Consider the following 13,606-nt stretch of genomic DNA (forward strand, 5'->3'; position numbering starts at 1 on the left):
GAAACCTGGGCAGTAAAGGCAGGACAGTTGAAGAAGCTAGATGTGATGGAAATGAAGTGTGACAGAAGCAGAAATGAAGACATAACAGCAGAGGCCAAAGTAGCTCCATTTACAGAAAAGATCAAAGAAAACAGATTACTGTGGTTTGAACACGTGCAGAAAAGCAGAAGACAACCTGGTGAGGAAGATTTGGGATAGACAGGAAGAAGGTAAGAGGAAGCGAGGACATCCAGCAAAGAGGTGGATGGATTGTGTGAAAGAAGATCTGTGGCAGTTAGGCATGAGTGTTGAAGAAGGCAGGAGTGTGGCACTGAATAGAGAGAGTTGGCGACAGTCAGGAGCAGCCTTAGGTCAACTGGTGCCCTGGGCAAAAGTGCTCCATGGCACCCCCACCACACCACCTGGTGCCCTCATCCTGGTCTACCTACACCAGATAAATACTGAAAAAGCGCCCCTACCAGAGTGGCGTCCTAGGTGGCCGCCTATTTGGCCTATGCCTAAGGCCGGCTATGGTGACAGTTAACACTATACCCTGATCCCATGTAGAAAAAAATGGGGAAAAGGGGGGGGCTGATGATGATAGTAAACTTTGAAAGTTGCTACAACAACAGGATTAAGACAATTAAGACAGAAATTAAGTCAGAAACACAGATGGTATGTTATTAGTTACTGACTTCGTCTTCAGTCCTTGGTGATTTGCCTAAAAAATACAGATTTTATGAAGAACAGACCAATAATATGAGGCAAAAATCTGGACAGTTGTGAGGTATGAAAAGTACGCTCAAGGGTTATGATTCCAGATTTCCAGTGTCTTGCAGAGGTCACTTGGCAATTGGCAGTCCCTGTTTTGGGAATAAGGCACAGGAGACAAACACCTTCTTCCTTCATTCAACATTGTGAAATAAACAAAGAATGCGAACAGCAATTATGTCGAGGTAGTAACCCCTGCGAAGTTATCATTGTAAACTGTAGTTTAATGTTGGTGCCACTAGATGGTAGCAAAGGTAGACGTGTCGCTTCATTCGGCAGTTGGCCTTTTCTATTCACCAGTAGTGGTAACCGTTGGCCTATCCCACAATTCTCTCTTTTCGCATCTGACATTGTAAGGAATTGGTGATATTTTTATTATGGTAGGTAGCATCCTTCTTCATCTATTTATTTCTGAAGCATTTTCTTTAAACATTGATGTTTATAAGAGTGGGAAGTGGATTGCAGTAGCTGTTGTGGGTATTTTTGAAGTCCAGCATCTATGTAGTTTAACTGCTGTGCAGCTTTTTGGTTTATTGGAAGATTTGTTTCTTTTATATTTTGATTGCACCGTTTTTCTGTTTTGAGAAATGCGCTGATTGTATGTAAAATGTAATTTGTTCTGTAAAGGTAATAAGGTGCAACAACTTGCTTTGCTTTCCTTGTTTTAGTCGTCCCACAAGACGTTCAGGATTAAGCGATTCCTTGCTAAGAAACAGAAACAAAATAGGCCCATTCCCCAGTGGATTCGCATGAAAACTGGTAATAAAATCAGGTGAGGTCTTCTACTGGATATATATTTTTTTATTACAGTATGAAATAGGTACACAAGTTTTGCTGACTAATGTTGAAGTGTTACCCCGACCTCATGTACGGCGTAATGAAAAATGGGTTCACGTATGGTACACTACGGCGTCGGAGCTGCTGCATAGCTCTTGAATGCAGAGGAGTAAAAATTGTCGTATTTATGACTCTTCCCCGACAGTGAAACTACGTAAGAAGTTGTGACAAAACAAACTTTACCTAATTGTTAAACTGTTTGGTGGTTCTGGGGTATTGGATTCTTCCCACACGTAAAGTAGAAGCATGTGTATACTGCTTACATTTGGAAGTAATATGGAAAGAAGTTACTATTGTTTCGCATGCGCAGGGCGGAGCCAGAATAACGCTGGGTTTGATGGCTCCGGCTGACAAAGTACAGGTGCTCAAACCCAGATGATTTAATTTCCTTAAGCTTTTCCGTCATTGATATACCTTTTCTTGTATGGGGGTTGCGCCCTTAACAGCTTCCCCTTTTCTGATGTGAGATTAAAATGTTTACTAATGAGTCGTGCGGCAATTTCCTTTATATTAAAATACATTACAGTAACGGTAAAAATGTGAGGAAGGAGGTTCGTATTGCGCACCTTGGTTGCTGAGTGACGGTCCACAGAGTCTAGTCCATTCTGGAATTCTGTCGTGTTTGGGAATGGTTGCTTGGCTTGACTGTTTAGAGTGATTAAGAAAGGTCATTCAGCTGACATGCATTAAAACGGTTGGTCAGTGTTGCTATGGGTATTTCGTAGCAGTGATGTTTTTGACACGTGTTACTGATGTTTTTATGCAGTGCCATTGCCGGGATGGTGAGATGGCAACCAGTAAAACGTTAACTTGATATTAAATTTAGGAAATGAAGTATGCAACAGCCTTTACAACTGTACTTGAAGTTCCCCTTGTAGGGTGGGGGGTTGGTATAATGGTTAAGCTGTTTACCTTACAGGCAGGATTTTGTCTCTGGTTGCATAGATTCTTTCAGGTGTAAATTTGCATACACCTAGAAAAGTCATTGTATGGTGTAATCCTAAAATGGGAGTCTTGAACGTTTAATTTGGATGTTTTGTGTGTATCCCATACTAAGTGAGATTTTAGGCCTTGAATGCAGCACTGTTTTCTCATTACGTTTTAGTGTTGTGCATGCGTATTTTAATTCTACAGAAGTGTAGACACTGTTTATGAATTGAGCCTTTGCGGCCTTCAGAACTTGGCTAGGTGATGTCTTTTTATACTGTTCATGTGTGAACTTGTATGGTGGGTCTCTTGCTTCTTGGGCAGTGGTTCAAAGAACATTTTTAATTGATAGCCACTTACAAGCCGTTTCCAGAATAAGTAAGATAAGATTAGACTGTAGCTACAAGGAAAAATTGGAAAGTGTGGTTGCTACCTTCTTCTATTAACTCCCCTTTGCTAGTGTAAACTGCTCTGCCATTAATTAGCAACCCGGGCAACTAAAATAATGTGATTTAATTGGGGGGCAGTAACTCCTTGAAACTGTTCAGGTTGTAAAGCATTCCGTGTTGCATTGCAGTTTTACAGAACATGTAAAAAAAAAATTCAGTTTTTCTGTACAGTAATCTGTTTGGGTTGTACCTGTGGACCTTTTCGATTACAACCCCCCCCCCCCCCTTTTGGAAGTGGTTGTGATGGATTTTCAGCATCGTTCCTAGTGCTGGTGGGGGTAGGGGATTGCTGTTGCTTAAGATTTTTCATAACTGTCATCCATTACATGCTTCATGCAGTCAGTGTTGGTGTCAGTTTCTGATTGCTTGTTTTGATAAGTGGGGAAGGGGGCAGTAGTACATGGTAGCTTACTGTTCAACCTTGGTCAAATCTTATCGTGTTCCAGTTTTCTTTATCAAGATTTAAAAGAAGTGCTGACTGCATTACGCAGAGGGGGGGAAAGCCCTGACAATAGCACAAGTGACCTTGGTTGTTTAGTGGCTGTCCCAGTAGAAGCTAGATTGGGGGGGGGGAGCTACAGACTCGCCATGTGGGCAGGGTCTCTGGCTCACCACACCACGTACGTGACACTTTTGGAGTTGGTCTGAGAGCCCACACTTTGATTAGTGGATTCACACTGTTTAGCCAAGGGAAATCTGTTGTTGGGAGGAGGATGCTTCCTGTAGGAAAAAGTAGGTCTCCAAAGGACCAGCAAGCTGACCTCTTCTAGGTTCATACTTGCCTATCGCCCCTAGGGCCTATGCAAGCCTAGATAAACAAGGTTCCCTGGCTTACGCCACCCAAGAAATTTATTTTCCTGTGCCCCTGTCGAGCAGAGCCACAGCAGTGATCCCTAGGGTGAATTTCCTATTTCCCATCCAATTGTCAAGTTTTCTCTTAGAGGGCTAATGAGGAGCTTTGCTTGACATGAATGGGCATCCTATTCCGGAGGAAGGGAAGTCTCTGGGACAAGAATCTGTCCCTCTAGCATGTTCTGTTTATTGTGGTGACGAGGTTTAGGCCCCTGGACTTGTGCGGCTCTGAGAGATTGGATTTCTTTTAAGTGTAGCATGTCCATCGGGTCTGGGTTAGATGTTTCTTTGTAGTTTAGGCAGAGGTCGCTTCGGAGTAGGTGATATGCGATAAAGTAGAACTGGAGTTTTTTCTGTGGCCTTTCCAGCTGTTGCAGATGTCTTGCGAGGTACATGCCAAACGGGGCGTTGTACTCTCTGATGGGTCTAATAAGGTATGAGTAGAGGAATCCCTTTGATGGTGTGCCACGTAGAAGGATTTCCTAACTATTGTGCCAATGTGATTATCAAAGGAGAGACTACTATCCATCTGTGTTCCAAGGGCTCATCACCCTTTCGGTGTTTAGTAGGCTACTGCTTCTGTTGGCAGTTCATGGGTATGGTATTTTTCCCAAAGGGGATAACTATGCACTTCTTGGCATTAAGCTTTAGGCCGTGACTTTGACACCATGCATCAGTCTCAGTGAGGCCTCCTTGTAGAATGTCCACATCTTAGATTAATCTATTATGACTTCTAGTTTGTAGTAGTCTGCGAATTTCATTAGCCAGAGACCACCTGTATTAGCCTGGACTTCAGGGAAATAGATATCGAACAGGAGAGGACCCAGGACAGAACCTTGTGGTACCCAGCTTGTCACTGGTCTGAAGTCAGATTTGGAGTTTGCTACTTTCACTGGGGTTCTGTCAGTGAGCCATTTTCCACCCATCTTGTGACACAGGAATTTATGCCTAGTCCAGTGAGTTTATCTATAATGCCAGCGTGGGGGATGGTGTCAAGCCTTGGCGAGGTCAAGCTAGGCTGTGTGCACCACCATACTTTCTTCGACTGCTCCAAAGAAGTCTGGTTTAGGAGGTGTATGATCTACCTCTTGCCAACCCAGACTGAGTGGGGTCCAGAGTTTGGACGTTGTCTGTCTTTGTTTATAAGCTCCAGGTTGATGTGTTCCTTGCCCTTGCAGACCAGGCTCATGGGGCAATAGTTCCCAGGGTCTGTGGTGGCACCCCCTTTGTGGAGTGTGGTAACTGTCGCTGTGCACCATTCCATAGGCACAAAGTCTGAAGTGAGGCTATAGTTGAACATGGTACTTGGGTGGGGTGCCAGTTTGTTCTGTAGTTCATGCAGAACACAGCCTGGGATGTTGTCTGGTCCCATGGATGCTGTGTTCTTGGCTTTAGAGAGTGTGGTCTTTACCTGTGTGGCCGTGATCTTGGGGGCTTTGCTATCTGGTATGAGGATGGGCCCTTTGGGGGGTGAGGTTAGCACTGAACCTGTCTGCTAGAATGTTAGCAATATCAGTTGGTTTGGTAAAGTGCCATTGTGCTGTAGTTCAAAACAGTGTCATTGAGATTCTTGAACTAGCTGAAGAAGGCTTTGTAGTTGCCTTTAGAATCCATGGCGATTTTATTTTCTTAACTAGCTTTGGGGGATTTTGTGGAATCTCTGCTGATTGCTGACCAGGGAGTTCTGCAGTCCTGGGATTTTGCTCTTTTTTTGCAACAGTTTCTTCCTTCTATTGTAGAGCTTTGTTTATGGCAGGGGATTAGAAGATTGTTTTTTTTTTTTTAGGCTGTCTTCTGTTGGGAATGGCACGGTCCGTGTTCTACTGTATGTGCTTATATAGTGCATTTGTATATGATTCAGCAGTCATGCCACTGTTTTTCATCTGTGTGGGTGTAATGACGTTTGCCACTTCAAAGCCAACTTTTAAGTTAGAAGTTTTTTTTACAGTGGTTTCCTTTATGGGGAGGGGGGTGGGATATGGATGTCTAGGGTGATTAGCTTATTGTCTGACCTGACCAGCGAGGAGTTGACCACTGGCGTGGAGCATCTCTTACACACACATATTGGTAATTAGGTCCAGGATGTTGCTGTGCCTGGTAGGGGTATGGACAAGCTGGTCCAGGGTGTTGGAATTGATGAATTCCAGAAAACGTTGGGCAAATAAGTTGGTACATGAGTAGATTTCCCAGTTGATGGAGGGGTAGTTGAAATCTCCCAAAAGTAGGTTTGATATCCAGTATATCAAGAAACCTATAGTGGGCGTCTTGGGGCATGGCAGGGGATCTGTAACACGCTACAACCTGAATTGCAGTCTTGCCCAGTGTTAATTGTACTCGGATAATTTCAGAGGCATTATGTTGAGCAACTAGCCTGGAGGTGGGGGTATCCTTTATGAATATGGACACGCCTCCTCTCTTAGTATTTCAGTCCAGGTTACGTGGCTGAAAAGTGTGAAGAATTATAGCCCGGTAATGCAGGGGTGCTCTCTGGAGCCTTAGACCAGGTCGCTGTCACTGTACAGATGTCTGCTCTCCATCTTAAGGAGAGCCTCAAGTATGTGCATTTTGAGTCTTAGATTTCTAGCATTGAGTAGCATTGCCCTTAGATTTCACTTGTCTATTATGGTGGTGCGTTTGACGTTTGAGCCTTGCCTAAAAAGGACACTAGGGGGCGGCAAGAGCCTTAGTCAGTATCGAATCCCAGTAGCGACAGGTACAGGCCATCTCTAGCAAAAGCATTGTGGTCTGTCTATCATGTCACCTCAGGCAGATTGTCCTTGTACTGTGGTAGCATTCTGGGTGGTGGCAGGATGCTACTGTGGGGGGGCTAGTGTCATACCTGCTTGGGCCACATGGTCCAGTTTCTTCTCTCCATGTAGTCCAGGGAGGTACGTCTCTGATCATTCACTCCCCAACATGGACAGTGACAGTCATACTTGTTGCGGAGACCTGACTGCAAGTGTTATATGGCGGATCCTGACACCCGATAGGCAGCTGACAGTAACTTTCTCCTTTGTTTAGCCTGGTGAGGGATGTTTGTGTGACTGAACTGTAGAGTTGGCAATGACTAGTGTGTTGGGTATGTTTTGCCTTATGGGCTGGGGTTGTGTGGCACTGATTTTGTGGGCTATGTGTCGTTTAAGTAGTGTTGGGGGGTGGTTGCTTGCGTTCCAGCTTTTGAGGTCTCTAGGCAGATTTGTGAGTCCCTGCGAATGTAGGTGTCTTTTGTGTTACTGTGTGTGGGTTTGGGGGGTGTGGTGGTGCAGGTTTTGACACGCTGAATGCGGTGTGGTGTTTACCTTCTCTTGACCGTCTAGTCCAGTGTGGGCTGGAGAGAGCTTGGCTTCCAGTTTGGCTGTACTAGTGCATCTCTCACAGGTTGTAGTGTTGGGTGGTAGGAGGAGAGAGTTGGTATACACGAGGCAATTGCTACGTTGCCCCAAGATGCCCAGATTCATCAGGTGGACAGGAGAAAACACTGGTAGCTGACTCTGGACATGCCTGTTTTTTGTTTGAGTACTAGGAGCTGATTTCCTCTTGACTAGTAAGGAAAGTAGTGCTGCACTAATTTGTAGATTGTGGTTGCAGTGAGATTTGGAAGTGCTGAGCACAAGGAACAGTTTGAGTACTAAAACTAGAAGACTGGCTAGTTCTAAGGGAAAATCTAAAGAACAGACTTTCTGGCGCCAGGAATAGTTTTAACTGCCGTTGAATGTCGCTGCGTGATGTGCAAAACCACTCATCACCCAACTTTTGTGGGAATTGGAGAGCTGAACAGGATTGTCTGGCAAGAATAAATGATCTGTAGGATTGTTGCACCCCCAACCCTAAACAAATGGCCTATTTAGGTGCAGAGAGAGGAGCCATTGGTCAGCGTCTTAGTTGGAAGTGTTGGGGTCAGGGGGGCTTAAACAATTCTGTCTTGGTGAAATACCTCAAAATATAAGAACTTGGTAAAGACAGAGCTGCTTAAATGTTGGGGAGCTCTCGAAACTTTCAATATTTTCAGTCTTAGGCGGTCTTTGCTTTAGTTTTTGAATTTCTAAATGGGGGGGGGGATTTGGGCATTTGATTATTTGTTTGTGCACTACCTGCCCACTGCAAGGTCAGTGTCTTGTTCCTTTTGAATGTGATGTTAAATGAAAATGAATAATCTTTCCTTAGTCTAATGGCACAAATTCACATGTTATTCCTATTCAGTGGTAATGTAGTCTATTTTAATATGCAGTCACATTTTTAACTGTTAACAGCATTTTGAGATTTGTTCAGTTTTAATTTTATTTGTAGAGTAACAGGCCTTTTTTACATGCGTTAAAAGGAAGGTTGCCGAATAGATCAGGAATTCTGTATTTAGTCATTTGTTAAAAAGGGAGCAGCTTGTTTTAGAATCCTCTGTAGAAGAGAAGCTTTTTGTGCACCTATGGGTGTTCCTAAAACTAAATTCTATTCAAATTACTTGCTCAGATTATGTTCTGATAGTGTCTCTGGCCTGGGTTGTGGCTGGTAGGTAGCTTAACAAGTAACGCATGCAACTTGTGCTGGAAGATCATGGGTCTTTGGGTTCTATTCCCACACCAGGTAGTTGAATTACCTTGGACTAAATCTCGTCTGCAGCATAACTAGGACATGTTGAAGGGACAGATATTTGTATCGGGCTGCCTTTTTTTAAAACAGGTTTCCCATCCATGTGAATGTTCTTCCCTGGCCTAGTTCAAGCATAACTTGGACCAGTAGACGAGGAATCTGTTAGTCCAGTAGACGGAGGCAGGCAGCCTGTAAATGCTTGACCACCACCCATGGCCAAGTTTACATGCGTGAAGTATGGCTAGGCTTTAAATGGCCCCTTGGATGTTTTGCTCCTCAAACCTCTACAAAAGGGTCCCTTGGACTTGTCCGCTTGTGTGTTTTAATACACAAGCTGGTGTTGTGGTCTTTCACTTAAAATTATTGCAAAAAAAATACAGATTTTCTGTCAAGTTTAAGCACTGTTAGTTCAGAATGTCCTAATTGTAGACAAAATGCAGTTGATTTGGGGGGGGGGGTTGTCATTGGGTATCCTAATTTGCAGTGCTCTGTAGCAGGGCCTGCGTGGTAACCAGTAATCATACCTTTTAAATGTTGACTGGAGAGTATATAGCTTTTTTGATTATACCTAGTTTTCCTGCTGCTTTCCTTCACTCTAGGTACATTTAGAAGAGTTTGTGTAGATGGGTGTTGTGGATTACCAGATAAATTTGTTAGTGTATGTGCAAAGCAGGTTGCAATTACAGTGCTTCATTCTGTGGAAGTACTGCCATTTCCCTGCTGAGAGTAAAATTGCTGTTAATTAGTTGGACTCTTGTTCAGTTTGTAACTGATTGTTCAGTTTGTAACTGATTGCAGCTATATGTGAAACTGTATATTCTGATGTTTAGTGATAATTCATTAGAAGGGTTAAAAATGTGTAGTCGGACTTGATTGCTTCAGTTTTCACTGTCTGCCGCAATGCTATGTCCAGTCCCAATTTTCTGTATGACTTGATCTGTGCATTGGTTTGTTTTTTAACCCCCCCCCCATTTAAAGGTCCATTTTGTGTTGGAATTTTTTTCTAAATGTAGTAACCGGTCATTGCATGATGCGGTGTATGGACCTGTACAGCCCTCTGCCGTAACACTACTGTAGCTTCCGGCAGATCTTCCCTTGAGCACCATTGCAAGGCAACGTAAGCTGGACACTTCAGTGATGTTCCATGACTGTAGCTATACAAGACTGATTTGCTAGATGTTGCTTTTCTTGAAGGTTTTCTAATATGCATTTTCTCTTGAGATATGGTTTTGGTAGTTTAAGAAGCTCCATCTTGTAAAACATGGTTCACTCCATTCTTTACACATGGTATATGACTGTATTTCTTTGCCCCTTGCATTGCTGTAACAAGATGAGTGATAAGGATGTGTGGGGTTCCAATTTTCCCTAATTTTTATGACCTTGCCCTAGAGGTGTGCCATCTTGCTAATCTGTTACATGTGACCTTTTTAAAAAAGAAAAAAGCCAATATTGTCTGCTGTCAGTACAGCATGAAGTAGATGGTATTGCACCCTGTTTGTGAAATATAGCTTACCGGGAATTTAAAGGTTACATTACAAATGTGCCATTTTTTTTTTTTAATTCCCTTTGGAAGGTTTTACTTGGTGTGCATGGTAGGGAGGATTTGAACAGGAGAGAAGTACACTGTTGGGGTGCTTTTAGTTCAGGAAGGATTTGCTAAGTAAACTGTTTTTTTGTTGTAGTGCAGTTGGGTAACCCTGTTAAAATGCACTATTGTAAAATGGTCACAAGTAATGAGCTCTAATATTAAAAATTGAAATTTACTTTAGGCAAGCATTTTTATACTGTACTCTCATGGGGTTGAAAACAAACCCATTTTAACCAGTAATTACTGTACTTCTGTGGATTGGAAATGAGGGGAGAAGAGAGTAGGGGCTAGAATTCAAGCATTTGTGAAGGTACACAAGATGTTTGTTATTGGCTAGAATTATGCTAGTAAACTGTGTTGGTCCGTCTCTCTTGGGGGCTGATGGTTCCTCTTTGCAGTATGCTGCCCTTTGTCCAGTTGTCAAGTATTTAACATACCCTGCTCAGCCTGTTTTTCAGGTTACCATGGTTGCATAATTCATAGGGGGGTGCTTTTGTTCCCATAATCCTCAAATCTATGTACACCTCTGGCAGAGATCACTTGTAACCCATGGATGGAGTGTTGAAAAATTCTTGGCATGTTTACTTGGAAACTGTGGTGCTTACCTGTAAAGAAACCAAAGTGAGGGAAAGCTTTGTTTTGGGGCTGGGGTTCCTTCCATTGTTCTCACTCTCGAGATTGCTGTACCTCAAGGAAAGCTGCATCTGTCTCTGAGAGGCTGTTGAAAGCACAGTACAGTAAGAGCACCCAAGTAGTTGAGTGTCTTGAGCTTTCAAGCTTGTGTATCTTTTGGTGCAAAAAGTTTTGTCCAGCAATTGTATGTAAGCGGTGTATGAATTTTTGTCCTGATCACTGTAAAGACAGGAAAACAAAATGGGGAACCCCCCCCCCCCCATGAAAAACAGAAGGTTTGAAATTGGTTACAGCATTTATAGGGAATTTATTTACTGTGAGGCTGGATGCTTGTCTGGCTTGAGGCCTGAAGATAATGTTGTGATTGGTTTGTTTTACATCAGTGACTGAGTATCTGGCTTGGTAAAAACCTGTATTGGGGGTGCTTCGATACGTGGTATTTCAATACTGTGATGCATTGGTCTTCAGGGAACAAGTGACAGGTGCATGCCTGTAGGAAATTCTTAATGGTCCTCTTCTGTTGCAGTACTCCCACATCTCTTTAAGCTTGAGGGAAGGTAATGGGACTGCGACATTCTTATCGTAATAAACATGTATCCTCTGTCTGCCAACCATTAAGCCCTAATCACAGTTGTGCTTGTTGCCCATCAATAGAGTAAGGAGCAGATTCCACATCAGCAGCCATTGGGGGGGGGGAGGTTTGTCTGACCCCCTTGAGTCTGCATGCTTGCATGTGACAGGATTTACTGGCCTGCCATGTATGAACATAGCACAAGCTCCAGTAGGGCTACCATGTAGTCTCTGCTTTGCACAGGTAAATGTTCCTTGGCTCAGATACTGTGTGTTTGTATGCCTTTCGCTTCTGTAATTGCTTCCATTGCAGTGGAGCTGGTTGTCTCCCTTCCTTTATGATGGATGTTAGTGTCAGCCATTCACTCCCACCCTTCCTCCTTGATTCCATCGGCACCCAAGTTTGTCCTGGAGTGTCATGATCATTATTCCTTTGTGCCATTTAGTAAACTTGGGAGATACATATACCCTCAGTCGGAGCAGGTGGTTTGAAAGTCTGGGTTCTGAAGTGTAATCCGTGGAACTGAAATTTAAGTTTGATTTAAGGAAAATGCAGTATCCTAGTATTCCCTCTTAACTAATGGCAGTGATTTCTGGGTTTGCATGTACAAGTAATGGAACATTTTAGCTGTAACAGTGAGATGTTACCTTCTGTATTTACGGAATGTAACTTTTCAAAATGTCATCACTCCTTAATATGAGCATCCTCATGGGGAAGATTGTAAAACTGCCATAATGGAAAGTAGAGCATCTCCGTGGGGATGCCCACTGTAATAGGATACATGCATTTCTCCCTCCTGCTTCGTTGCCCTTTGTCCACCACCACTGATTAACCATAATTGTATTATGGTCAGCCCCCCCCCCCCCCCAACGAGCATGTAAAAAGGGGAGACTGGAGAGTTGCCTTGGTTCTTAGGCCAGATGTGCCTGCCCCCCCCCCCCCCCACCCATGTAGCCAAAGTTGCATCTTAAGGGTGCTTTGTGAGCACTTTTTTCCCCAGTACCTAGCTGTGCGTGTGTACTTCAGTGGTCCGGCGACCATTTGGGTTTGAAAGAATCTGCTCTGAAGAGCAAAGGTGTTAAGTTGCCCGATTCATGGCTACAGTGACCATTCATGTTTTGAGTCTTGGTGTGGTAGCTTGCCTTTTTTTTTTTTGTCCCCCCCCCCCCCCCCCCTATTAATTATCGTGTAAGAGCCAAAGTTTTTTAGTGGTGAATGCTGTCAAATTTAAGTGATTCCATCTGTTCCCAGTTCTGAATAAAGTCTGCTGCAAGTCATGCAGACTCGTACACTTGCTCCCTATTGAGGTAAACCTATTTAATTGAATGAGCAGCCTTGTAAACCTTCCTCTTCTTTTTTGTTTTAATTTTATTTCTTGGTTAAGCTTGTAATGATCTGTAGCCTGGTTAGTAGTTTTCTTGTGAATTTTGCCACATTCCATCTATATTCATAAAAAGAGCAGGGTGAAAACTGGGATCGGGATTTGTATTAGTATGTGTTTATCTTCATGTTGATATGTTGCTTCTTACTATAAAGCTAATGTATTTAATTCTGAGTCTCATTTTCCAAATACACCTGTCTGGCAATATTTCTTTCTCTTGTTGGGCCAGTGTATTTGAGGAATTATTGTTCAGTGTTTGCTGTAAGCATTGTTAATATAAGCACAGTGTCAGCTGTATTTATTTATTTTTGTTCCCTAGGTATAATTCCAAGAGGCGGCACTGGAGGAGGACCAAGCTGGGCTTGTAATCTTTCACTAGCTACAGATCTCAACACCACCACCAGAGATGTTTGCAGCATCAATTCAAGCCATAGACTTGGAGTCAGATGCTGTTCAGCAGATGCTTACTTCTGCTGTGTTTTCTAAGTTGTCCTGCTATGCAGAGTAAATAAATGTGGAATTATTGTAGAAAGTGAACATTTTCTTTAGTTTTATTTGTATATTTTATTCCACTACTACTGTGCATTCATCACAATGGATTTTGGACATCTCACACTTTTTTTTTTCTTTAGTTGTCTGCCTAGATGAAACCCTCAATACAGTAAGACTCCCTCTTGTCTGGTCTTGCTGGGACTGGACCTTAGGCTGGATAAACGAATGGCTGGCTAATCAGAAATGGCATTTTATAGGTTATAAATCAGCTAGAATAGCAGGATTTGTGTTAGTTATGCATTTTTCTAATTAATATGAAGTATAAAACAAATGTTTGCCATTATTTAGTCCAGATGAGGTGGAAGTGTTCTGTCTTTTGCTAGGGCTGCTGCAGAAATTTGATGGCCTGTTAAGGAGATGCCGGATAAGGAGTCTACTGTAGTTTTAGTAACTTGTTCACAGCTGCTTAATATGTAGGTGGAAACTGGAAGAAGTGTGTGTTGGTTTGAGCTTTTCATTGAAACTTAGGGTCAGAATATTTT

General features: G+C 42.9%; 1 protein-coding gene and 1 non-coding gene across 2 annotated transcripts; both read left to right on the forward strand.

Annotated features, from left to right (window-relative positions):
- Positions 1–982: 982 nt before the first annotated feature.
- On the forward strand, positions 983–13,109 carry RPL39 (ribosomal protein L39). The gene is made up of 3 exons (XM_044057366.1): positions 983–1,130; positions 1,419–1,522; positions 12,892–13,109. The coding sequence occupies exons 1-3, from the start codon at positions 1,128–1,130 to the stop codon at positions 12,938–12,940; spliced, it is 156 nt and encodes a 51-aa protein (XP_043913301.1). The 5' UTR covers positions 983–1,127; the 3' UTR covers positions 12,941–13,109.
- Positions 9,066–9,182, forward strand: LOC122790184. The gene has a single exon (XR_006362948.1). It is a non-coding gene; the product is annotated as a small nucleolar RNA SNORA69 (small nucleolar RNA).
- Positions 13,110–13,606: the final 497 nt, after the last annotated feature.

The sequence above is a fragment of the Protopterus annectens genome, chromosome 15.part0 (assembly GCF_019279795.1).
Source record: "Protopterus annectens isolate FY-2018-M chromosome 15.part0, PAN1.0, whole genome shotgun sequence".
NCBI classification, from domain to species: Eukaryota; Metazoa; Chordata; order Ceratodontiformes; family Protopteridae; genus Protopterus; species Protopterus annectens.

Coding starts and splice junctions, on each gene's coding strand:
- RPL39 (XM_044057366.1), top strand. Junction 1,523..12,891: donor AAAACTGGTAATAAAATCAG/GTGAGGTCTTCT, acceptor TTTGTTCCCTAG/GTATAATTCCAAGAGGCGGC.